Source organism: Eubalaena glacialis, chromosome 11 (genome assembly GCF_028564815.1).
Source record: "Eubalaena glacialis isolate mEubGla1 chromosome 11, mEubGla1.1.hap2.+ XY, whole genome shotgun sequence".
Taxonomy (NCBI): Eukaryota; Metazoa; Chordata; class Mammalia; order Artiodactyla; family Balaenidae; genus Eubalaena; species Eubalaena glacialis.
In genome coordinates this window covers 114,372,797-114,399,067 of record NC_083726.1, presented here as the reverse complement: position 1 = coordinate 114,399,067, position 26,271 = coordinate 114,372,797, and the positions used below count along the sequence as shown (strand labels likewise).

Sequence of the window (26,271 nt, the reverse complement as noted above, 5' to 3'; positions counted from 1 at the left end):
TCAGGTCGTACTTCTACGCCCTAGATGGGGGATGGGGGATGAGAGGGATAGAAACTGCCTTAGAATCTCTGATTTACCCTCCTTACTGGCACATCTGTACGATCCCACTCATATCCCACTCATACTCATATGAGTCACCCCTCATACCCCCTGACTCATTCCTTCTGTCTGGCAGGAGCCGGCTTTGCTCAGGGGTCTCTCAGTCCCGTCCCCTTCAGGAAACTTCCTTGCTCACTGCGAATACTTTCTTAAGGGTAAATCAGGGCTTGCTGTGTGTTAGGCCTTTTACGTACACTCAGATCTCCCGAAACCTCCCACAACTTTGCAAGGTAAGGAATATTCTCCTCTTTCTTTCTTTTTTTTAATTTTTATTTTTTATTGAAGTATAGTTGATTTACAATGTTTCAGGTGTACAGCAAAGCAATTTGGCTATACATATGCATATGTATCTATTCTTTTTCAGATTCTTTTCCATTATAGGTTATTACAAGACATTGAGGGACTTCTCTGGTGGTGCAGCGGTTAAGACTCCATGCTCCCAATGCAGGGGTCCTGGGTTCGATCCCTGGTCAGGGAAGTAGATCCCGCATGCATGCCACAACTAAGAGTTCACATGCCATAACTAAGGAGCCCATGTGCCGCAACTAAGGAGCCCTCTGCTGCAACTAAGACCCGGCGCAACCAAATAAATTAATTAATTAATTAAATTTTTTAAAAAAGAACACTTTAAAAAAAAAGATATTGAGTATAGTTCCCTGTGCTATACAGTAGGTCCTTGTTGGTTATCTATTTTATATATAGTAGTGTATATCTGTTAATCCCAAACTCCTAATTTATCCCTCCCTCTCCCCTTTCCCCTTTGGTAACTGTAAGTTTGTTCTCTATGTCTGTGAGTCTGTTTCTGTTTTGTAGGTAAGTTCATTTGTATCATATTTTAGATTTAGGATATAAGTGATATCCTATGGTAGTTGTCTTTCTCTGTCTGACTTACTTCACTTAGTATGATCACCTCCAGGTCCATTCGCTTCTCCTCTTTCTATAGGTGAGAAAATAGGACTCTTGGAAGTTGGACACCTTGCTCGGCCTCAGCCTGGGAAGGGATAGGAGCAGGACCCAGACCCTGGACAACGTGGCCTTGGAGCCCGAGCAGCCTCCACACGCACTCTGCGCGTCCGCCCTGGTGGGGCTGGGGCTACGCTGACTCCACCCTCTGCTGTCCTCTTCCCCATCCGTCAGCTCTTGTGCCATGACGGGGGTAGGACTTTGCTTTGCTGTGAACCTTGGCTCTTCCTTTTCTGTGTTGGTAGAGACAATTATTTAAAAAATCAATTCTAGCACATTATTTAAAAATTCAAACAATACTAAAGCTTAAAAAGCAGAAGTGAAAAAGGTCTCTTTACTTCCTCTCCTGACCCCAACCCTACTCTCCAAATGTAGCTACTAATAACCGTTTGGTGAGTATTTCTTCAGACTTTTCTATATAAGTGCAGATAAGTGCAAGCATGCTTGTGCACATGCGTGCACGTGTGCGTGTGTGTGTGTGTGTGTGTTTGGGAAGTTTTTCTAACTGTCCAGAGTTCTGTAATCTACATATCTTTATTCTAAATCACTGTCTATTCCAAATCCTAAGCTGCAAAAGGGTAAGATGAATATGTGTTTAAATTAACCTACACAGCACCTGACCAAAGAAACGCCTACTCTTGGTGGGTTCATAGGGGCACTTGCATTGGAGAGAGGGGTGGAAGGCAGGACCCCTCGACAGACACCCGAGGTCACCAAGGAGGAGAGCGCACTGCCCACCAGCTCACACGCGCTGGCATGACCTGCGGGTGTGCACGGAATCACTCGTGTGTGTGTGTGTCTGTGTGTCTGTGTGTCTGTGTGTGTGTGTCTGTCTGTGTGTGTGTGTGTGTGTGTGAGTGTGTGTGAGTGCCTGTGCAGAGCGGAGGGGAGGGGAGGGGAGCAGGGGAGGAGGGCGGAATGTGGGCGGGGCCAAGTTTAGAATTACAAGTGCCGGAGGAGTGGGAACCACACTTTAAATAGCCAGCACCTCCCTTTCCCCCTGGATAGCTCTTCTCCCCTCTGACAGGACCTCTGGTAGCAACTACACTAAGGTTGGTGCTATTTTCTTCTCTTTTTCTCCTGCTTCTGGGTCTCAGACTGTAGGTGGGTAGGATTCATGGGACCTACAATCAAAGGGTTTTTGGATCCTCTCCTAGAAAATATGACATTTATGTGTGATATGCAAAGACTATATGCTATTTTCTTGACTTTCTGAAACTTCAGTGGCTGCTGATTTAAGGGCCAATGTGATTTGGACAAAGAGAACCCCAGATGGAGAGGAAAGACATTTGGGTTTACTTCTAAGAAAATCAAGGCTTTCTTTTCTGAGACAAGATTGAGAGTTGAAAGAACATAAAACTTTTGACAGGATTAAAAGAAAATAAAAATTTGAGTGCCTGTTATACTATGAAGTGCATATATATATATATATATATATATATATCCTCATTTAATCTTCATGGCTAAGTGTCTCCCGTCACCCTCGCTTTTACAGACGAACAAACTGAGGCTCAGAGTAATTAATTCACTTCCTTGAAGTCGTGTGGTCTCTGGTGCAGAGCTATGATTTGAACCCAGGCTTGTCCTTCAATTGCACGATGCTGCCTCTGAGGACTGGTACCCAGCACGGCTAAGGGACCCAGGGGTCCCTAGGGGTCTGTTCTTCTAGGGTCTGGGGGGATAGAGAAGTGAGGGAGATGGTGCTTTATCATTGGAAGACATCCATCAGCCCCAGAACCTGCACAAGACATGAGGAGACCGTCTCAAAAGGACTGGGGAAGCTTCTGAGGGCCAGCTGCTTGGGTTTCTCCTTCTTAACCCACAGTCTTTGAAGCCTATTCATTTATCAAATATGCAATATGTTCCTAACCTCCCTCTGACTTTCTGGATCCCTCGGGGAAGCCCCGCTGGGAAGGCAGAGCCACAGGAGAATCTGTGGCCAGATGGGGCTCCTGCGAGAAAGTGGTGTTCACGCGAACTTTTCTTGGGGAGTACAAAGAAGTGCGTGTACCCACTTCTCCAGAGAGGGAGCCGCCGTATACAGTCGGGGATGCTTACACTAGACCCACCAGCCAGTGTGACTGAGGGAGGTAAGTGAACAAGCAAGACAGCATGGGCTCAGGTCCCGGCTGTGCCACACGGCTGCACCCGTGTCACCCAGCCTCTCTGAACTGCAGCTTCCTGCTTATAAAGCAGAGGGAATACTGCTCACATCTCAGAGCTGTGTGGATTGAACGAAATAACCGTATGTAAAGCACTTAGTCTACAGTAGTTGTTCACTGAACGTGGACCACATCCAATCTCATCCTCAATCCCAGTACGAGTCTAGGAAAGGGCCAGGAAGGGTGTAGCACTACCGCTCTGTATTCATTTTATGTTGTCTTCTCTACTTAACAGAGTCGTGCACTGGCCACCACCAAAAAAGAAAAAGAGCCCAGAGTTTGGGACTTCCCTGGTGGTCCAGTGGTTAAGACTCTATGCTCCCAGTCGGGGACGGGGGCACGGGTTCGATCCCTGGTCGTGGAACTGAGATCCCTCATGCCGTATCGTGTGGCCAAAAAAAAAAAAGGAGCCCATAGTTCATCTCTGTCTTACGTTGCTCTCAGATGGCGATGGAGGGAAGGTCAGCTCATCTTACTCAGAGCACTTGGTGCAGCTCAACCACTCTCACCCCCTTGCAGGGATCCAAAAACACTGGCATTTATTCTCCTGTTACAAAATAAAACGTGTTCTTCGATGAAGATGTAGAAAATATAGATAAGGAAAACTTGCCTATAGCCCATCCACTGGTGGATATCCTAATCTTCATGCATACGAATGCTTTATAAGGTATTTTCCCAGCATAATCATGTCATGTGTGCTATTTCATAACTTTTCACTTCATACATTGTGAACAACTTTTCATTTCACTACACTTTCTTCTGCAACACAATTCTTCATGATTATATAGTAGTCCATTGTACGTGCCATAATTTATTAACCTATTTACCATTTTTGAACATTTATATACTTTCCAATTTTTGGCTGTTATGAACAATGAACTTCCTCAGTGCTGAATCTTTACCAACCATCACAATTATTTCTTTAGGGTAAATACCCAAAAGGGAAATTGGTGACTTTGAGGATACATTCAACTCCTATCCTTGTGACTGTCCCAGTACGTGGAATGGAGAAACGGAGGCACATGCTAATGCAGATGAAGCTGGTTGTAGGCTGGAAGGGGGAACTCCAACGACCTGGGGGCACAGGAACACCCCATGTCCACAAGCCCCACCCAAGGAACCTTCTAGGGGAGCAGTGTCTGTGGCTCAGGGTCAGCAGTTTCCTCCTGACACATGAAAGGAATATATACTCTCAGCAGCTCTTACCCAGCCTTTACCAGCAAGAGAGGCTAAGGAGGTCGTGGATCTGCGGACAGGAGTAGGATCATCTCTTCCAGGGCTCTATTCCCTCAGGAATTTCCTGGCGAAGGAAGGGGGCAGCTTTCCTTCCAGGCTTCCCAGCAGTAACGGAGCGCCCTGCTTGTCTTCCAGGTGGAATGGATAGCAGGGTCTCGAGCACAACCAGTAATGGAGAGACAAAACCAATGTGCCCAGGCCTGGAAAAGGCGGAGGAGGCTGGCGCCCTGCAGCGGGGCCAGTGGAGCAACAAGCTGGAGTTCGTGCTGGCCGTGGCCGGCGAGATCATCGGGCTGGGCAACGTCTGGAGGTTTCCCTACCTCTGCTACAAAAACGGGGGAGGTGAGACCCACTGCGTCCCCCGCCCCCCCCCCCCCCCACACCCAAGGCTGTCTCCATCTCATGCACTTACTGCCCTCTGGGGAGTCCCATGGACGCAGAGGGTACTGGAGTTGGAAAGACCCTTAGAAGCTGCCCAGGGCACTGCAGGAGAGACACCTAGACAGAGGGGCGACTTCCTGGGGGGTCCCTATTGTGGCTTCAGAGAAACATGGGTATAGGCTGTTGTAACGCGTAGAGGTCACATGTGCAAAGGGCCTCATGAACGGTAGCTGTGCTGAAGAGGATGTCGGCGCCCAACTGTCCCATGAGGTCTCGAGACTCCGTAGCCGTGGCTTCCTGTCCTCCCCCTGCTCTGTGACATGTGTCCCCCCATGTGTCACCTTTGATACCAGTGGCTCTTCCTTTAAGATTTTCCCACTGAAATGTGTGGGGAGGGGAGCATGAACTCTCTTTCCTGGGTCTTTCCTGCCTCTCATTCTCCTCCATCCCAGGCCCTGCAGCCACTCCGCTGCCCCTATTGCTGGTCACTTTCCCGCCAGCGACTCTCCTTCAGGCACTCCTGGGCCTCTGGGGAGCCCCAGAGGGGTTTCCCAGGTGCTGAAGTGCGCTGGCCGAGCAGTGGGTTCGGAAGGTCCCCTCGTTGGTGGGTACAGCTTAGCGGGGTTGGGCTCCCAGGGCTGGTTTTGAGGGGAGGCTGCAGCCTGCGCTAGAGGAGGGGAAACGCCAAGGTGGGTCACGGGGACAGGCCGAGGGGGTGGGAGTTCTGTGGGCCACGAGGCCTGGCGGGAACCCTAATGCCACACCTGCCCCTTTGTGGGGTGTGGGAGCCTCCGTGTGTGAGCCCAGTCTCAGTGGTTTTGGGGAGAGAAAGCCCACGATGCAGGGTGGAAGCGGGAGCATGGGAAGGGGGCGAGCACACAGGTGCTCTGAGCCCACAGTCTTACTCTCAGGATTGTGGCAACCGGGGATTGGCCCTGGGGTTGGAGGTTAACTTGTATTTTTCCAGAGGGGTGGGAATGGGCTGATGTGTTCCCTCTCCACAAGACTCTCTGGCCGGCAGCCTGAAGCCGCAGGACTTTGCTCGGCTGGCATTGCGAGGGAAGGAGGGAGGTCCTGACCCAGCCCTGGACCCTCTGCCGGCTTGTTCAGACATTTAGGCCTGAGGGCAGAGAGATGGGGCTTGTCCAGGGAGGAGGAGGAGTCTGGGGGCTAAGCCGGGCCTCGGGGCTCTGTGTCTGGAACCCGGTGACCAGCTTAGCTCCTCACATGGCAGGAAGATCAGGAGGTGAGCCGCTTTCCCCAAGCCTCTCTGGAATTGGGTGAGGTTGGCTGGGGAATTAGCAGGAGTGGCACGAAGAGGTGGGAGAGGGGTCCCAGGCCTGGTGCCAACCACTGGGCCGAGGAGGGGAAGGAGCGGGGAGCAGGGCCTGGGCAGGGGATACGGGGTCATCCTGTCGAGGGGAGGCCTACGTCTGAGCTCCGCCTCGCGGCCCTGTGTAGGTTTGTGCGGCCCGGGGAGGTGTGGCCGTGTCTCGGGGGAAAGGCAGGCCAGGAGCAAGAGTTCCTCACGTGGGTGCTTGAGGGGGAGCAGAGGCAGGAGGGTGGCCACCTCGTGCCCGGGAAGAGCCTGCCCTCCAGCACGCCGGTCCCCACGAGCCGTTTCGGGGCTCATGGAACGGTCCGCGGAATCCTTAGGCCACCACCCCGGTCTCTTCCCCGATAGGGCACAAGGCCTCAGGCTTCCCCTTCTCTTTCCCTGATGGACAACAGCAGCTGGAGGAAGTGCTCGGAGGGGCTCTAGGGCTGAGGCCGATGCCCGGGTTTGCTCTGAAGGGCATGAGTCACCCAGGGCCACCGGGTAGACACGCGGGAGGCGCCCCTGCCAGCGTGAAGGGGACAAACCCGGGACCCGTGTGACCTGTAGAGGGACCCAGACAGGCCCGCTTTTCCGGGTTTTGGTGTTCCCAGAGGCTCAACCTTTCTGTCCCCTTTACCCCCTCGTCCCTGCCCCAGAGCACGGGTCCCACCCTTCATCTCGTCACCTTCTCGTCTCTTTGTCAAGAGGGGACGGAGGCCTCCTTATGACAGGACCCCTCGCTGCCGACACGGGGAAGGGGGGTGGGGAGGACGGAGACCGTCTAGGTTGGTTTGACCCCATCCTCCTGCTTTAGTGATTTTATTTAAACCCGTGGTTCTCAGATTGGGGCTGGGACTCCTGGGGGTGAGAGGGAAGTTCTGAGCAGGTTCTGCAGGAGAATGCTGGGGTCACGGGGTGAACCACGCGGGGTCACGTGTGTTATCAGCCTGCTTTTTCTGGGCCCTTTCTTGAACTTCATAGCTGTAAGTGGCCACTTTTGTGCTTGGCTGGGGGGGATAAACTTGGGACTTTATTATCATTAATGTTTGTTTGGTGGGGAAGTCTGGGAGGAAAACGTCCCCAAAGCGTAATTTCAGTTCCAAACTAAAAATATAAGTGATATCTTCTTCGGTTCCTTCCAGCTTTAACGTTTGGTAGATGCTAATAGAAGTGAATCCCAGAGCAGGGAAAGGGCTGAGGCAAGCATATGATAGAGGAACAGGGAAACGGTGAAACACTGTAGTCGAAAACCAGAGATGCTGAGAAAGTGGTACCAAGAAGCCTGTCTAAAATCAGCATCCATCAGGAGACGGGTGCAGGGGGTGCCTGCCTCAGCCACCTCCTAGGTAAGCACCCTCCCTGCCGTCCAGGCCTTGTGGCCAGTCCATCCCAGCACCTGCCCGCCCCCCTCCCCATGGCTTTCTACAGTCAGGCCAACCAAGCCCGGACTGTGTCACCCAACGACAGCGACTTACTGTGGACCCACCACCTGCCAGGAATTATTCTGTGTTGTTGTGATCATCTATAAACAGAACAGACCCCTTCCCTGCCCTTGTGGGGCTTACATTCTGGCTGGGGAGAGACAGACAATAAACAATAAACACAGTAAACAAGAAAATTACATAGCATGTCAGAAGTCCCCGAGTGCTACAGGATGGGGGCTGGGGGCGACCACACCGAGAACATTAGAGTGAAGTCTTGCCAGGGAGTGAGAGCCGGCCACGTGGCTATTAGGGGGAAAGTGCTCCAGGCAGAGGAAACAGAGGTTTTAATGGCCCTAAAGCAGGAGGTTGGCTGGCGTGTTTGGGGAGCCTCAGGAGGGGAGTCACTTTGGGGGGGCAGGTCACCCAGGGCTTGTCAGCCACTGTGAGACTCTGGCTTTCCCTCCAGTGATGGGGAGTCGGGGCAGGGGTTTGAGCAGAGGGGCCGATCTTACACTTGCACGTGGTCTGTCTGGCTGCTGTGTTGAGAACTGATTGCAGGGGACTAAGGGCGGAAGCAGACTGGTTACGAGGCTAAGAATCTTGGAGTCTCCTTGATGTCCTTCTTTCTCACATAACTGTTGGCTCTACCCAAATACCCAGGTCCTGGCTGCTTTAGAACCTGGGCCTTCAGCCGGAAGCTCTCCAGCTCCCTGGACCCCGGCTACCGGCAAACTGAGTTCCCCAACACCCAGGCTGCCTGGGGCTGGAGACCCCGTGTGAGGCTACAGCAGAGTGTACCACAGCTGGACCTCTCAAAGCTGGGATCTTAGAGGGAAGGGCCATAGCCAAGTAAAGCCCACCTCTGGATGTCAGGGAGAGAGAGCATGGGGACGCCAATGTCAAGGGCATTAGATGGCCCCCGTTTGCCTTGAGGATGTCCATAGATATACCAAAGAACGAAGAGAAGCTAGGAGTGTTTTTCTTCATGTAAGAATCATGGTTATTTTATGAGTACGTGACAATGGGTCACCACTTTTAGTTAATGAAGCAATGCCAAGTACTGGTCCAGTAGTGTTGAGTACAGCACGTAATATTCATGCACGTTCACTGCTGTGTTGCTCATGTGGCATATCGTCAGTTTGTCTTAAAAAAATGTCACCTGGAGCATTACAGGTGACGCCACAGAATGTGTTCCTATTGAGAAGGGTGTCCAGCAGAATGATTCCTTTCCAGGATGGGCATGTGGTCTCTCCCATCCCATGGGGGAAAATGCCAGGACATTTTAGAATTTGGGCAAGGAGACTAAACGGGGGGTTTGGGGGAGCAGATAACTGTGGCTCCATCCTCCGTCTCCAGGACTGGCTCCACCTTTGAGCGGTGGTGACTGGGGCTTGGGTGGGGAAAGAGGCAGTGCCCCAGGACTCCCTGGTGGGCACCTGGGTCCCTCCTGGGCTCTGTCTCTTCCCTAACTCCCTCCCCGGTTTGGGGCCAGTGACTCAGCCTGGCGGGTGTGGACCTTGTCCCCTCTGGCCAGCTGCCCAGGCACTCAAGGAGGCAGAGGGGGAGGGGCACAGACTGACCACCGGACCCAGTGCGGTTAAACATTGGCTCGGTTCATTGGGGAAGAGCTGGTGGCACAAAGATGGGGAGGAGGGGCTTGAGCCAGGCTGAAAACTCTCCCCCCTGCCCCCCATCTTCTCTCTCTCTCTGCGATGTTTCCAACTCCCAGCCGGACTGTTTATATCAGCTACTGGGTTCTCTCTTCCCTAATTTCCCCCTCCTGCCCAACAAGCCTTGGACTGACTTATCTACTCATGTGCCTGAATTGTTTGCGACCTTTCTTTGCCCTTGTGGTTGCCAAGCGTTTCCTTCAGCGCCTGAATTACGGATGCGTGGGCTACAAGCCAGAGGCAAAGAGCTGGAGGAGCCCGTTCCCCACTAGCTTTTGTTTTAGCAATTTTATGACCGTATAATCGGCTTACAACAACTCGCACACATTTGAAGTGTACATTTTGATGAGTTTCGACATAGGTACACACCCTTGAAACCATCACCACTATCAAGATAATGAATGTATCCGTCACTCCCCCAAATTTCCTCCTGCCCTTTCTCCCACCCCTGACCTCTGCTACCCCATCCCAATGCAACCAAAAACCTGTTTTGTTTTTTAAAAATATAACTATTTTCCAGCTTTATTGATATATTATGGATAGTAAGTTTAAGGTGTAGAACATGATGATTTAATACATGTATATATTGCCAAATGATTACCACAATAAGGTTAGTTAACACCTTCATTCCTTCATATAATTACCTTTTTTTTTTTTTTTGGTGGTGATAACACTTAAGATCTACTCTCTTAAGAACTTTCAACTATATAAGACAGCATAGTTCACTGTAGCCACCATGCTGTATGTTACATCCCCAGAAATTGTTTATCTTATAACGAAGTTTGTACCCTTTGACCAACATCTCCGCATTTATTTCTCACACCCCCAGCCTCTGGTAACCACCGTTCTACTCTCTGCCTCTATGAATTCCACACGTAAGAGAAGACATGCAGTATGTACTTTCTCTGTCTGACTTATTTCACTTAGCATAATACCCTCGAGGTCCATCCATGTGGTTGCAAAACGCAGAATTTCCTTCTTTTTTTATGGCTGGATAATATTCCATTACACATATAGCATTTTCTTTATCCATGCATCTGTTGAGGGACACTTAGGTCGTTTCCAGGCCTAGTTTTCCAGGTTGTTTCCAAACTATACAGTAGTTTGCATTTCTTATAATTTTCTATAAATGGAATCATGCAGTATATACTTTACTTGGCTTCTTTCACTCAGCATAATTACTTTGAGATTCATCCATCTTTTTCATGTCTCAGTAGTTCCTTTCTTGTTATTGCTGGGTAGTATTCCATTATATGGATATACTACAATTTATCTCTTCTCCTGTTGATGGACATTTGGGTTGTTTCCAGGTTTTAGCTATTACAGATGAAACTGCTAAGAACTTTTGTGTACAAATCTTTGTATAAACATATGCTTTCATCTCCTTTGAGTGAACACTTAAGTGTGGAATGGCGGGATTATATGATAGGTGCACTTTTAACTTTTTAAGAAACTGCCAAACACTTTTCTAACATGGTTGTACCATTTTTACATTCCTGCCAGCAGCGTATCCGAGTGCCAGCTTTTCCACAACTTTACCAATACTTGGTCTGTCTTTTTAATTTTAACTTTTCTAATTGGTGTGCAACATTACCTCATTGTCACTTAAATTTATATTGACTAATAATGTTGAACATCTTTTCATGTGCTTATTTGCAGCCCACATATCTTTTTTGGTGAAAACCTGTTCAAATCTTCTGACCATTAAAAAAAAATAGGTCGTTTGTTTTCTTACTATTGAATTTTGAGACTTCTTTATATATTCTGGATACAAGTCCTTTATCAGATATGCATTTTGCAATTTTTTTTCTCATTCTGTCTTATATTTTTCCTTTGCTTAACAATGTCTTTTGAAGAGCAGAAGTTTCAAATTCTGATGAAGTGCAGTTTATGAATTTATTCTTTTATGACTCATGTTTTTGATATCACATGAAAGAAATCTTTGCTTAACCCAAGGTCTCATATATTTTCTTCTAGAAGTTTTATAGTTTTAGGTTTTACATTTAGGTCTACGATCCATTTTGGGTTAATTTTTGTATAAAATGAAGGTATGGATTGAAATTCATTTTTTGTGTGTATGTATATCTACTTGTTCTAGCATCATTTATTAAAAAGACTATCCTTTCTCCAATGAATTGCCTTTACACCTTTGTCAAAAATCAGTTGTCCAAATGTGCATGGCCCTGTTGCTGGACTCTATTCTGTTCTATCGATCTATTTGTTTATTTTGACACCCAAACCACACTGTTTTAATTACTGTATCTTTATAATAATATGAAAATAAGGTAGAGGTAAGCCTAAAACTTAGTTCTTCTTTTTCAAAGTTGTTTGGCTATTTTAGGTTCTTTGCATTTTCATACGAACTTTAGAATCCGTTTGTCAGTTTCTACAAAAAAGTCTGCTGGGATTTTGATTGGGATTACAGTGAATCTATTGATTAATTTGGAAGAACTGACATCTTAATAATATTGAGTCTTCTGACCCATGAACGTGGTATGCCTCACCATTTATTTAGGTCTTCTTTAATTCCTCTCAGCAATGTTTTGCAGTTATGAGTGTACGCATCTTTTACATCTTTTGTCAGATTTATTCCTAAATAGTTCATCTCTTTGATGCTGTTATAATGGTATTATTTGTTAAATTGTAATTTATAATTGCTTGCTGCTAGTAGAAGAAATGCAATTGATTTTTTATGCTGATCTTATATCTTGTAACCTCACTAAACTAACTTATTTATTCTAGCAGCTCTTTGGTACATTCCAAAGGATTTTCTTTCTTTTCTTTTAAAATACACTTTATTGAGGTATGACTAATGTACAAAAAGCTGTACACATTTAATGTATACAACTTGATGAGTTCGGAGGTAAACATACACTTGTGAAACCATCACCACAATCAATGTCATAAACATATCCATCACGTCCAAAAGTTTCCTTCTGTCCTCTTTTTTTTCATTTTAATTTTTTTGTGTGATAAGAACACAATATAAGATTTACCTTCTTAGCACAATTTTAAGAAAACAATTCAATATTGTTCACTATGGGCACTATGGTTACAGTGGATCTCTAGGATTCATTCATTTTGCAAAACTGAAACTTTATACCCTTTGACCAACATCACCCTGTTTCGCCCTTCCTCAGACCCTGGTAATCACCATTCTACTTTCTGATTCTATGAGTTTGACTATTTTAAATTCCAACGGATTTTCTACATAGGCGATCATGTCATTTGCAAGTAAAGCAGTTTTATTTCTTCTTTTCTAATCTGAATAACTTTTAATTCCTTTTATTGCCTTCTTGACTTGACTAGAATCAATATTGATGGAACCAATGTTGAATAGAAGTGGTAAGAAATAGTAAGACTGGACACCCTTGTCTTGCTCTCGATCTTAGGGGTTAAGCAGTCTTGCACCATTAAGTATGATGTTATCTGTAGGTGTTTTGTAGATGCCCTTTATTCCCTTCTATTCATCATTTGCTGAGAGTTGTTTTTTTTTTTTAAATCAGAAATGGCTGTTAGATTTGGTCAAATACTTTTCTGCATTTATTGAAATGATTATATGGTTTTTCTTTTTAAATTTATTAATATGATACACTGATTTTTTTTTTTGAGTGTTAAAACAACTTTGTATTCCAGGGATAAACTCCACTATGTATTACTTTTTTCTATATTGTTGGATATATATTGTTGGATATCTAAAATTTTGTTTAGAATTTTGCATCTATGTTCATGAAAGTTTGATCTATAGTTTTCTTTTCTTTATCTACTTTTGTTATCATAGTAATACTAGCTTCATAGAATGAGTTGGAAAGAATTGCTTCTAAATTTTCTGCAAGAGTTTGCATAGAATTGGTGTCATTTCTTCCTTAAGTCTTTGGAATGTTCCCAGCCCTGCGTGAGCACCAGCAGGCTCTATCTTCTTGAGGGAGTCTTTCCTCTCCTTGGGTAGTGTCCTCACACGCATGTGCTGACCAGCACTCAAGCTCGTAGGGGACCCTCTGCAGACACTTGGGTCTCTCTGTGCACGTCTCTCCCCCTGGGACTCTATCCTGTGAACTCCCCTGCCCAGTTGCCAGCAGATAGAGGTCTATGGTGGAGCAAATGCCAGCATTTCTGGCATCAGTAGACTTGTCTCAGGCAATGACTGTGAAAACAGAAGCAGAAAGGATTACTAAGGGAAATCTGATTTCAGTCTGCTAAAAGCCCCTCTCTAACACTGAGAGCAATCATTTCCTTGACAAAAATTATAGACTGTGGGCTGTGGGAATGCTCCTGGATATCTGTGATTCAATGAGCTTCTTCTATGGTCACAAGCTTTGTGTTATTTAGGCAGCAACTGAAGTTGATGGGGAGCAAACCTTGGAAGGTATAGATGGAAACTTCAGAGTGAAGAAAGTGACTGGCTAGGTCCTAAGTAACTTGGTGACACTTGACCTCTGCCGTGGTTCCAGACATCTAGACAGATGTCCCCGCCGTTCTGCGCAGTCTCCATCCCCGGGATTCTGACTGGAAGCGTGGGGTGGTAATGGGGGGAGATGACCGTGGACCACGAGGAGGCTAGTGCCACGTAATGGACAGCCTGTTTCCCACCCGCAGGTGCCTTTTTCATCCCCTACCTCATCTTCCTCTTTACCTGTGGCATTCCTGTCTTTCTCCTGGAGACAGCACTGGGCCAGTACACCAGCCAGGGGGGCATCACAGCCTGGAGGAAGATCTGCCCCATCTTTGAGGGTGAGTAGCTCTGTGCTGGACTCCAGAGTCTCTGCACTAGTGGTTACAAAACTTGTTTGGAATAACTGAGTGGTTTATCGGCAGTGCTGATGCAGATAAGACTCTGTGTTTTTATGTCAAACCTTCCACCGTGGGCCCCAGACTGAATTACTGCCAGGGAATTCCCTAAAAAGAGAATTTTAATGAGAAAAAAATTTCATTAATAATTCTACCATCTTTGGAATTCTCGGTCCACTGGTTAGGACTCTGCGCTTTCACTTGCCAGGGGCCCAGGTTCAATTCCTGGTCAAGGAACTAAGATCCCACAAGCTGCGTGGCATGGCCAAATAAATAAATAGATAGATAACATTTTTACATAGTGCAGGGAGATCAGCTCGGTGCTTTGTGACCACCTAGAGAGGTGGGATAGGGAGGGTGGGAGGGAGACGCAAGAGGGAGGAGATATGGGGATATAGGTATATGTATAGCTGATTCAATTTGTTATCAAGCAGAAACTAACATACCATTGTAAAGCAATTATACTCCAATAAAGATGTTAAAAAAATTTTTTTTAATTCTACCATCTTGACACAATAGCTATTTAAAACTTAGGATGTTTTATTTCAATATTTCTCTCTCTATAGGATTTTCTTTAAGATTCCATTTTGAAACAATTATATGTTCACAGAAAGTTGCAAAAGTAGCCCGGAGAGGTCACGTGTACATTTCACCCAGTGACATTTTCATTTTCTTCAATGGTAAAAACCTTATATAGAACAATATCAAAACCTGGATATGGACATTGGTACAATCCACAGACCTAATTCAGATTTCACCGGTTTCCATGCACTTGCCTGTGTGTGTGTGCGTATAATTCTGTGTAATTCTATCACTTGTGTTGATTCGTGCAAACACCACCACTGTTCCATGACCACAGAGATCTCCATCCTGTTGCCCCTTCGTAGTCACACTTACCCTTCCCCTCCCCATCCCTAACCTCTGACAGCCACTAACTTGTTCTCTATCTCTGTAATTTTGTCATTTGGGGAATGTTATATAAATGGAATCATACAGTATGTGACCTTTTGAGACTGGCTTTTTCACTCAGCATGATGCCCTTGAGATGCACCCAGATTGCTCTTGTATCAATAGTTCATTCCTTTTTATTACTGAGCAGTATTCCATGGTGTGGATGGATGTCCTATGGTTTATTTAACCATTCACCCACTGAAGAACATTTGGGTTGTTTCCAGTTTGGAGAGATTTACTTCATATTTCTTTCTCTATATATAAAGTTTACACATGTATTAATATGAAATATACACAGTTTCTGTTTCTGTCGTTTTTGTGGTTTTTTTGGCCACGCCGTGTGGCAAGTGGGCTCTTAGTTCCCCGACCAGGGATTGAACACTCCCCAGCACTGGGAGTGCAGAGTCTTAATCACTGGACAGCCAGGGAAGTCCCTCTGTTTTTTAGTTAGTGTTATTTTCCATTTTTTACACAACAATCATGTGATTGCATAAACTTCCATCAAAGGGATATATCATAATTTACTTAACAATTCTCTGTTCTGGGCTTTTTGCTTATTTTCAATCACTGATAAACTGATATTCTGCTATCATGTATCTTTGTAGAGGTAGCCTTTACCCCCCTTTTTTGGAGTTATTTCTTTGGGATAAATTCCCAGGATTAGGATCACTGGATCAAATGGACAACCAAGTTGATGTCTCTTGACCTGGCTTATTAAGTTGTTCTATGGAAGTGTTATGCTGACGTACACATCACCGGACTTGAGTAAGCGTCTTTCCTCCGTATCTTCAACAGCTCTGAGTTATATCCCTGGTTCCCAAACTTGTCTGCACGCTGGAATCACCCCAGGACCTTCCAAACATCCTGAGGCCTGTACCCCACCCCCAGAGATTGTTATTAAATCGGTCTGGGGTCTGGTCTAGGCTTTGGAATTTTTAAAATAGTCCCAGGTAATTCTACTACTATGTGGACAAGTTTGGAAATCACTGAGTTATATCATTTGTAAACATGTTCACTAGTGTCGCAGATGCAGAATGGAGCTCATCCTTTTTCATTTTGCACACCTACGATTATGAGGGAGGGTGGGTGTGTTCTGAGGGTGTTCATTCACTGTGTGCATATGCTCCTCTGTGGACTGTCTCTTCCTGCTTTTAACGCACGTTTTTTTTTAGTTTTATTTTTTGGCTGCGTTGGGTCTCCGTTGCTGCGTGTGGGCTTTCTCTAGTTGCGGCGAGCGGGGGCTACTCTTTGTTGCGGTGCGCGGGCTTCTCATTGCGGTGGCTTCTCTTGTTGCGGAGCACGGGCTCTAGGTGCGTGGGCTTCAGTAGTTGTGGTTCGCGGGCTCAGTCGTCGTTCGCAGGCTCTAGAGCGCAGGCTCAGTAGTTGTGGCACACAGGCTTAGCTGCTCCGCGGCATGTGGGATCTTCCCAGACCAGGGCTCGCACCCGTGTCCCCTGCGTTGGCAGGCAGATTCTTAACCACTGCGCCACCAGGGAAGTCCCTTAACGCGTGTTTTTACATTTCAGACATATATCAGACGAATTCCAGGGAACATTAGCTATTGGAATCTCGGAGTTAGCCTTATGCATTTGTAAGATAGCTTAGAATCAGTGAGCTTGCAGCATACAGATGAGAGTGCACAGGCAGCGGGGCAGGGCAGCAGGAGACGGGAGGAAGCCCGGCCTGGCCTGGGAGGGCTGCACGACGGGAGGGGGCGGCGAGCCAGGAGCCCAGACCCCACACCCCGTGTCTCAGGACACTCCCAGGGGAGAACAGACCCTCTCCTGAGCAGGGGTGGGCGGAGCCAGAAACCTGCCCAGTGTCCCCAGCCCCGTCTGCCTCCGCCCAGGTATCGGCTATGCCTCCCAGACCATTGTGATCCTCCTCAACATCTACTACATCATCGTCCTGGCCTGGGCCCTCTTCTACCTCTTCAGCAGCTTCACCATCGACCTGCCCTGGGGGAGCTGCCGCCACGACTGGAACACAGGTGAGGTCACCTCCACCTGCTCTGCTGCAGTGACCAGGAGAGGGATTGTCCCCATATCCTGGTCCCCAGGCCCCATCCTTCCCTTGGGACATGCTAGAAATCTGCCAAGGAGGTCACGGAGGTCTTATGTCAAAGATAAGAGCAAGGGTCCACCAGCATCACAGGAAAAATATCACAGACTTTTTCAAAAAAATTCATGTGTTCAATCAATGTATTATGAAGATAGAACTGACTTCTTTTTGTGCCGTTTAGCCCTTTATGGATTTTGATTTGAAATATGGTTAGTTTGATATATGTATATATTGTTTTCTCATTTATTTGTTCTTCATGTCTTCTTTCTGATACTATTTTAGGTCTTTCCAACTCCCAAGTCATCTGGATTTAACCAGGGATAAGCTGTTTTGTATGGCATCAATATAATTTACCATAGCAATTAATTTTCTCCCATGATTTTCTTTTAAGACAAGAGCCTCTATGGCAATAGAACCACTAAGTCTAATGAATTGAAAGTAAATGTTAAATTAAAAATAAAAATTAAAAATCTCTAGGGTAGTGCTGTCCAAAAGAACTATCTGCAGTGATGAAATGTCATTTGTACTCTCTGATATGGTAGCCACTGGCTACATGTGGCTATCGAGTACTTGAAACACGGCTAATGCGTGTCAGGACCTGAATTTTAAAGTTTTTATTTAATTTAAATTAATTTAATGTAAATAGCCACACGTGGCTGGTCACTGCCCTACTGGACCGCGCAGGGGGACACTGTCCTGCTCCAATGTCCAAACACCTCTCATGCCTGTCAGTGAGGTCCTACCTGTGCCATGATGAATGTTTTCTTGTTCAGATAAGTTACTCAGTTCTGAGCTAGAGTGTGAATCTTTTACTCACTTGCCAGGGAAGTGGTTTTGCATGTTTATCCTGGTGTTCAAGGTCCCCCCCACCCTCATATTTTATGCTGTCTCTCCAGGCTTTCATTCCCTTGTCACCACTTTGTCCCACTGCTTGTCAAGTGAAAAGTTAAATCTTGGAGGTACCGCCCCTGACACCCCAAGATCTACTAGGTTCTTCTCAAGTGTGTCTGCTAGTGCCTACCCTGGCCCCGGCCCTTGACTGTGGCACTCACCCCGCTTTTCCTCTGTTTGTTGCAAGATCTTGAGGGCAAGAATGGTGTCTTCATCTCTACACCTTTTGCACTTAGCATCATGAGCTCTCAAAAAATATTCATGGAATGAATCAAGTTTTTAAAATCTGTTTTATTCTAATATTTTCTTTATTATGTGTTTTTTCTTCCTTCCCCCTTCTTTCCTTCCTCCCTTCCTTCCTTCTTCCCTCCCTCCCTCCCTTCTCTCTCTCTCTTTCTTTCTTCTCTGTGCACTAAGATCCGCCCTGACAACCAGCTTCTCAGATGGGGATTTTATCCAGGTCTCAGTGCAGTTCCTCTTGTAGAAAGTTTCTGCCTTTCTGGTGCCCAGGGGCTTGGCCTCAGGCCATCATCAGGCCTGTGTGCTTCTGGTTGACTTGGCAGGGGGAGCATCTCTGAGGCAAATTCAATACCCAGGGCTTTGGCTCCATGACATTTTGGGCATTTCTCCTGGTGAGTCTGGAGTCCTCGGAGCCTAGCGTCTTGAGTAGTACAGGACATCCCATCCTGTCCGGAAGAAACAGCCCTTTTGGGTGTGCTGAGGCTTCAAGGAAAGTGACTTGGTTTGGAGGAGAGAGGGCTCCGCTAATACCCCGTGGTTCGGCAGATGTGTGTGGAGCCCCGGCTCTACCCCAGGCTCTGTTCCAAGTACCGGGGACATGCGAGGTGCAGAAACAGAGCTCCTACCCTCGTGGCTTTCATTCTAGCGGCAGAAGACAGACCAGAAACAAAATCAGTGCATCCCATGTGTCATGCTAGAGTCACTGCTGTGCAGAAAACTAAACGGGGAGGAGAGACTGGGAATCTTAGAGTTGGGGTGTAATTTTAAATAGGGTCCTCGGGGAAAGCATCTCTAAGAAGGTGACGCTGGGTCATGCTCTGAAGGAGGAGGGCGTGTGGAGGCAGACACTAGGTAGGAGAAGCACCAGTACAGAAGTGGGGTGGCATCCGGGGGGCAGCAGGGCAGGTGTGGCTGGAGCAGGTGGGCGGGGGCGGGGCAGTAGGAGAGGGGTGGACGGAATGGGGCCTTGGAGGGGATGATGGGGTTTGGGCTTCTTTCTCTGAGTGTGATGGGAAACCCTGTGGAGGTTTCTGAACTGGGACATGACATAGAGTCATGACATGACTGAAGTTTGAGCAAAGCCGCTCTGGCTGCTCTCTGGAGATTTGACTCTGGAGGCAAGAGCAGAAACTGGGCCCATCAGGGAGCCGGGAGCCGTGGTGACCTGCACCAGACTGGTGGTCATACCTGTAACGGGAAGGGTCAGATCCCAGATTTTCTGAAGGTGGAACATACACAATTTGCTGAGCTGGATCCCAGCCTTCACTTCATCACAGACAAGCGATGACGGGCCATTTCTAAGAGGATTAGCTTTCTCGTGTGTACAGTGGGGAAAACGCTCTCTGTCTTTATTGATATTTCCCAGGATTATTGTCCTAATAAAACGTAAAGAAGAGTGTGAACACTCTTTGTGAAAAGTCCATAGTCACAGATGGGTAATTAAGAGCCACTATTTATGGAGTGCCGGGCAGTCTCCTTTTCATTTACTCCACTTATCAGTCCTACACTGGGATCTTCTCATGTACATTTATTTATATAAATTTATTTATTTATTTATTTTTGGCTACGCTGGGTTGTCGTTTCGGCGCGCGGGCTTCTCATCGCGGTGGCTTCTCTTGTTGCAGAGCACAGGCTCCAGGCGCGTGGGCTCAGTAGTTGTGGCTCACGGGCTTAGTTGCTCCACGGCATGTGGGATCTTCCCGGACCGGGGCTCGCACCTGCGTCCCCTGCATCAGCAGGCGGATTCCCAATCACTGCGCCACCAGGGAAGTCCCCTCGTGTACATTTAGAGACCACGGAAGTGAGGCTTAGAAAGCCACACGGCGAATAACCGGAGGGGGGCAGGGATTCAAGCCAGAGTCTTCTGATCTGTACCTGGGCTCTTAGCCCTCAGCTACGTCGCTTCCCCGGAAGGCATCCTTATTGTTCCTCAAAGGTCGTTCCTCAAAGGCCACTCTCTACAGGACAGCGGCCCAGAAATATTCGTATGTTTGAAGCTGATGGCATGCAAGGCATCTTTCCTGAGGCCGCCCGATGGTGCTTTAATGAGCATGTGCTACACCCACCCCACCCCCACCCCACCCCGCCCCGGCTCCACCCCGGAGACGTGGGAGAGGGTGCAGTGGCTTCGTTGAGGTTATTATGTGTTTCGTTTTGTGTTTTATTATGAGGCTGTTTTGTTTAGGCACCTTCAGCCCAGATACCTTGCTTCCCAGTCTCCTGAAATTCCGCCCCACTCTCTGCTCACGTTACATACTGGCCGGTGACGTTTCTCTCGCCCCCCGCCCCGCCCTGAACCCCCGGCAGAGCATTGCGTGGAGTTCCAGAGGCCCAGCAGCTCCGTGAACGTGAGCTCCGAGAACGCCACCTCTCCCGTCATCGAGTTCTGGGAGTAAGTGCGGCCCCTTCGCCATCGCAGTGTGGGCGGCGTGTCCCACAGACGGGCGCGGGGCTGGGGACCCCACGGGCTGCAGGGGACGAGTTTCTGCCTCCTCCTTTGGTGGCGCCGGCACCCGAGTGGCTTTTTCCCGCCGCGCCTGTATTTGTGGTTAGGGCAGGACTCTTCCCGGGGCTCTCCTCGCGCTGGGCCTGCGTCGCTCCCCCATGTGGGCCCGCCCTCCCCTGCGGCTGCATGTGTGTTGCTTCTACTGCCCCTCCCCCAAATACCGGCATTCACCCAAAACATGATTCCTCATATCAAAGCATCCTAACCCTCCGGTTGAGAAAATATGTGTTCGCACCCCCTTCTCTGGGTTAAACTGGTCCTCAGCCTGCCAGAGCAAACCTACCTGGGAACAGTTTGTCTTCGCCTCCCTCTCTGTCTACTCCCATCTCTGGGCAAAGCAGAGCCTCACGGATCAGAGTGAAGGAGCCGACAAGCCTTCGAACCAGAGCGGGAGGCCCGGCTCCGCTGCCCGGACGAGCTGAGGCCGGCGGCGCAGGTGGAGCCGCTCACCCTTCTCTCCCCAGGAGGCGGGTCCTGAAGATCTCGGACGGCATCCAGCACCTGGGAGCCCTGCGCTGGGAGCTGGCCCTGTGCCTCCTGCTCGCCTGGGTCATCTGCTACTTCTGCATCTGGAAGGGGGTCAAGTCCACGGGCAAGGTCTGTGTTCGAGGGCCCCAGGCCCCTCCCTTCCCTGGACCACCCTGCTCCCCCCGGGAGGCTCAGCCACCCAGGGGTTCCCCAAGTTGTACCTAGTCGGGGATGGGAGGGAATGACCCCACGAATATTTCACGTGTCTCTCTTCCTTGATTCTGTGCCTTTCCTGGATTCAATGGTATGTCCTTCTGGTATTTGGGGAACTGGAATGGGAGAGAGAGAGAGAGGCAGGAGGGACACGTGGGGAGGAATCTGATCTTGGAATGCACCATGCGTGTGGGCACATCGCAAACTGAACACGGTTCACGGCTCCCCGTTTCATACAGCTGTTCTTTGGGAAAGCAATTCCGTTATGACTATTAATCTCAACATGACTGTCAGCCACCCCGAGACCCTGGGGAGACTCGTTGCCCTGGAGTGCATGAGGGCATCCCGAGTTCTCCTGGACTCCTGCCCTGGCGGCCTCTGACCAGGCTTCCCTCCTAATCTGGCTGCCCGGTTGTGCTAAGCTTGTGAGCTCTGTGGGGACAGGGGTCACATGTGACGGAGCTTTTTGTCCCTGACGACCCTTGCCACTGTTCTAAACTTCTTGTTGGGAGCATGCCTAAGTTCGCTCAGTCACTCAGCAGATATTTGCCGGGTGTGTGTCAGGGAGCCGGAGGGAGGGAGGGCAGGAGGGAGCGGCTGAAGGCCGCGAACTGAGCAGCTGCGGGGCGAGTGGGAGGGCGCAGAAGGCGAGCTGGTGACCTCTGCCGGGGGGCTGGCGGCTCCTCCCCCCGCCCCACCCCGTCCCCCCCACTGCCGGGGCTGCCCCAGTTCCTTACCTTCGCCTCTGCCCCTTGGCCAGGTGGTGTACTTCACAGCCACCTTCCCTTACCTCATGCTGGTGGTCCTGTTGATTCGAGGGGTGACGCTGCCTGGGGCCGCCCAAGGAATTCAGTTTTACCTGTACCCAAACCTCACGCGTCTGTGGGACCCCCAGGTAAGACGCAAAGATGGGGCCGTCCCTGTGCTCTGCTGGGCATCTCTGCTCCTGGACAACCCCAGGCATCCACGCTGAGGGGGGTGTCTCCACACATCTCTCCCTCCTGGGTTCACAGCTGCCAGGGAACCCAGGGGCCCTGAGGCCCTCGTGGTGTTTTGTAGTGTTTCTGGGGGGCTGTAAATGCGTCCTAACAGCCTTTCCCCCAGGCTCTCCCCTCCCACTACCTCCCATCCCCTCTGGGCGTCTCCTTTCCTATGGAGCAGACTCTCTCTCTCCTGACCCTCCACTGGCCCCTCTGTCCCGCCCTCTGCCCACGAGGCCCGCTCCTGGCCACGGCCCCTAGCCCCTCCCAGGGCCAACTGGCTGGTGCTGAGTTTCCTGTGTGCTGTCCAGAGGCCCCCGGCCCTTCCCTCCCGGCCCTTCCTTCAGGGTCCACCCTCCGGGAGGGGGGGGGTGTCTGCTGACCGAGGGTCTGGACGGCAGGGCCTGTACTGAGAAGCCTCTGCCGGGGTCTCGTCTTCTGTTTGGCAGCCGTTTTGAAGGCCGGCAAAGCCAGGAGGGGGCCGAGGGTGGAGAGGCCGTGGGTGAGCACAGCCCAGAGCCCCGCCCGGCCCGGCTGTGGCCTGTGCCCGCTTCCCTGGCAGAGGTCAACTCCCGGAGCCTCCTCCTGGACTGGAAGGGCTGTGCCCCTGAAAGGACACCCAGCTCAGAGCGGACCAGAAATCGAACGGCTTTTCATGCATTTTTATAGTAAGGCAGCGGCACTGTCGCTGCTGAGAGGTGAGAGGGGGCAACAGAGGAGGGAACAGCCCCCCAGCTCCCTCCGAGGTGGGGACTGTTCCCATGAAGGCAGTGGCTCCCCTTGTGCAGAATTTGGGGTGGCTCTTCTCAAGCCTCCCAGCCCCCCCGGACGAATTACGAGCTCTTCCATCCTGAGTCCTGCGGCTGCCAGGGCTCCCAGAAGCAGCAGACCACTCGAGCCCGGAAGCCTCCCCAGCCTCGGCCTGGGGTCTTTCCCCACGACATCCGGTGGGATGTGAGCTCACCCTCCCGCCCCCGTTTCTGAGACTGATAGAGACACAGGGGCAGCCACCTTGTCTCCGCGTGGACCCAAGGGCTGCAGTCGGGCCTTGGAGCCAAACTGTAGAACCGCAGCTGCTGAGGCGAGAAAACCCCCGACGTCATCTCTGCAAACTTCTCGCTGCACAGATGAGCAAACAGGGCCCAAGGTCACGTGGAAGGAACGGCAGGCGGGACCCAAAGTGCCGTGGTGGAATGCAGGCAGCAAGCAGGAGGTTGCGAGGCAGCAGAGCCGGGCGAGGCCTCGGAGGCCGGGTGTGGGTTCGGCTTGGATCCCTCACGCAGGAGGGAGCCGCTGCGGTTCTGGAGCAGCGGTGTGAACCGGTGGCTGAGCCACAAGGCGCCTTCGCCTGGAGATCAGGCTGGGAGACAGGCAGGTAGAATGAAAGAAGAAAGGGAGAGAGGGTCCAGCGTCTCTGGAACTGATCTATGGCTTCTGTGATCGATGCTCTGTTTGTCCTGACCAGCTATTTAGCTAACAACTGCTGAGCGCCCGCTATGGCCCTGGCATCGTTAAGAGGGTCACATGCATTATTTATTTCAGCTAATCCTCACCGCTGACCAATGAGGTATCCCCATCTTATAGACAGGAAATTAAGGACTAGAGAGCTTAAAGAACTTTCCATCCATGCACCTGCACCTGGAATCCAGGTTGGCATGATGACAAGTCCCACAGGTTTTACGGTCTCTTGAAGGCAAAGTCCTGTCTGCTCGTCTTTGTTTTTCTCGCAGCTCATTCATTCAGCAAAGATTTATTGAGCATCTATTTTGTGCCAGGTATGTTCTAGGTGTAACGTTTGCTATATAATAGCTGCCGGCAAATATGAAGAAGGTGGACCAGAGCGCCTTCAACTCTGAGAGTTAAAAGACCGTAATTCTGTGTCTGGGTTACTGCAGGGAATAAGACCTCTTTCAGTCTTCTCTCCAGGACACCATCCTTCCAACCTGGGCAGCTGCAGCCTGTGCAGGCAGCGATGTCTTCAGAATCCTCTGAGCCCAGGGAGGGAGACATTCCAAGAGCCAGGCTTGGTCCTGAGCTTCCGAGCAGACTTATTAACGGCTGGTCCTGGCCTCCTGCTGAAGCCCGCCTTTATGTCAGTGAGCAGAGCAGCCTCTGCAAGGCGGAATGCCCCCCGCCAGAGCCCTAATGGAAAGTAGTTGGCGCTCCCCAGGAAGTGTGACAATGTCAACCTGCATTTGTCTGGCACTTGAGAAAGTTGCAAAATTCCTGCAGCACAAAGACCAGAGTGCCTCTCTCGGCCAAGCTCTCGGTCTGGAATGGAAGCCAGGCAGAGACACTGCTGGGTTTATCTCATCGGCCAGGCTGCTGTGCGGTGGGGGATTGCTGCCTCTCCCGGCACCCCACCCCCACCCCCAGTGCCGTCTCTTTCCCACTGGGGAGCGGCCCCGGGAGACTCCGCTAGTGCAGCGTGTGCTGGGTCCTGGCGCTTTTTCTTTCCTTCACCCTGACCCTTTGTTCCATTGCACTTTGGTAGATCGATAAGGACAGGGGCTGGGGATGGGGTGTCCAGAGAGTCCTTGTTGAACACCTGAAATCTCTACCTTAAGCTCTCTAAGGAAGAGTTTATTTAGGGAAGGAGGTTGGAGCCATTGATTAGAATGAGTCTTTTTATTTTGATGTCGTGCCTTGAAACCTACAGGAACTTATTATTACTGGAAGGTGAGTTGCTTCTTTAAAATAACAGCAAGAAGAAATAGGCCAATAGCTGACACGTGTATTATGTGCTTACTGTCTGCCAGGCCCTTCCCTAAGTGCACAACACAGTTTAGTCCTCACACTAATCCCACGAGTTAGGTGTAGCCTCATTTTACAGATGAAGAAATTGGAGCTTAGAAAAGTTAAGAAATTTGCCCCAAACTACGAAACAAGCATGGAGGGGGAGCTTGGGTTTCATCCCAAGTCGTCTTTTGGGGGTCTTCTGCCTTAATCACCATGATATACATTTCCCAAAGAATATGAATTACCTGGGAGTTTTAAGAGCTGATTTTTATTATTCTAGAATTAATCCTGAAGTGGGATAGGGAACTAATTTCTTTATGTGTTAGGCATTTTACATACATTATTTTATTTTTATTTGTTATTTTACCCATTTTATTTCTTAATATACCCATTTGTTATTTTACTTGTTATTATACCCATTTTCCTGATGAGAAAAGTGAGGTTCAGAGAGGTTAAGTGATTTGCCTAAGATCACACAGCTAGTTATTAACAGAGTTAGGAACTGAACTCAGTTCAGTTTGACTCCAAAGCCCAGGCTTACATACGATTGCCTTCCTGAAAATAGAAAACGTAATAGTCCTTGGGGTTGAAAACATCTTTCCTGGATCTTCTAGAAATTCTCTCTTCCTCTGTCGCCCCTCCAAGACCTCTTTTTAGCCCACACTCCCTGAAGCGTTTTTCACTTGTATTGTCGGGCAGTCTTCTGCGCCAGCCAAACACACACTGGAGCTTTGCTCCCGAAACCAGGGCTCCAAGACGGGGCATGTGGCAGGTCGCCTGTGGTGGGAAGAGAATGGCTTGCCCTGCTGTCCTCCGGCCCTTCCCACGGCCCCGCGGCTCTCCCGCCCCAGCAGGCTGGCCAGGAGCTGCTGCGCGGAGCCGGCTCACCCGCCTCCAGCCAGTCTGAGCCCGGCACTCTGAACTCTCAGGCCTCCTGCTGCCTTTTCCTCCGTTCTCCTCAACCTCTCTTCCCTGTGACCTGCCAAGTCACAGTTTTTCTTGTTTCTTCTTCCCAAGCCCAAGTCTGCAACACTTCCTAACCGTGGGATCTGCACGTGCGCAGCCACGGAACATCTCCGAGGAAACAGTTTCCTGCGTGGACGGCGGGTCAGGCTGCAGCCTGGGCCCCGCCAGGCATGGGGAGTAGGCCTCCGGGGCCGCGTCCTGGATCACCGGCCTGG

The 26,271-nt window shown here is 49.5% G+C and overlaps 1 protein-coding gene across 2 annotated transcripts in view; it reads left to right on the top strand.

The window, feature by feature from the left end:
* Window positions 1–2,069: 2,069 nt before the first annotated feature.
* SLC6A13 (solute carrier family 6 member 13) overlaps window positions 2,070–26,271 on the top strand; it is a 32,137-nt gene continuing 7,935 nt past the window's right edge. Inside the window, exons 1-7 of one of the 2 annotated variants that reach the window (XM_061205947.1) lie at window positions 2,070–2,114; window positions 4,596–4,802; window positions 13,850–13,984; window positions 16,842–16,982; window positions 20,492–20,576; window positions 21,155–21,287; window positions 22,132–22,266. In XM_061205947.1, the coding sequence (XP_061061930.1) occupies window positions 4,601–4,802; window positions 13,850–13,984; window positions 16,842–16,982; window positions 20,492–20,576; window positions 21,155–21,287; window positions 22,132–22,266 (831 nt within the window). In that variant the 5' untranslated portion in view covers window positions 2,070–2,114; window positions 4,596–4,600. Of the gene's footprint in view, window positions 2,115–4,595; window positions 4,803–13,849; window positions 13,985–16,841; window positions 16,983–20,491; window positions 20,577–21,154; window positions 21,288–22,131; window positions 22,267–26,271 lie in introns of those variants that run through there. The other variant, XM_061205948.1, reaches the window with a different exon arrangement.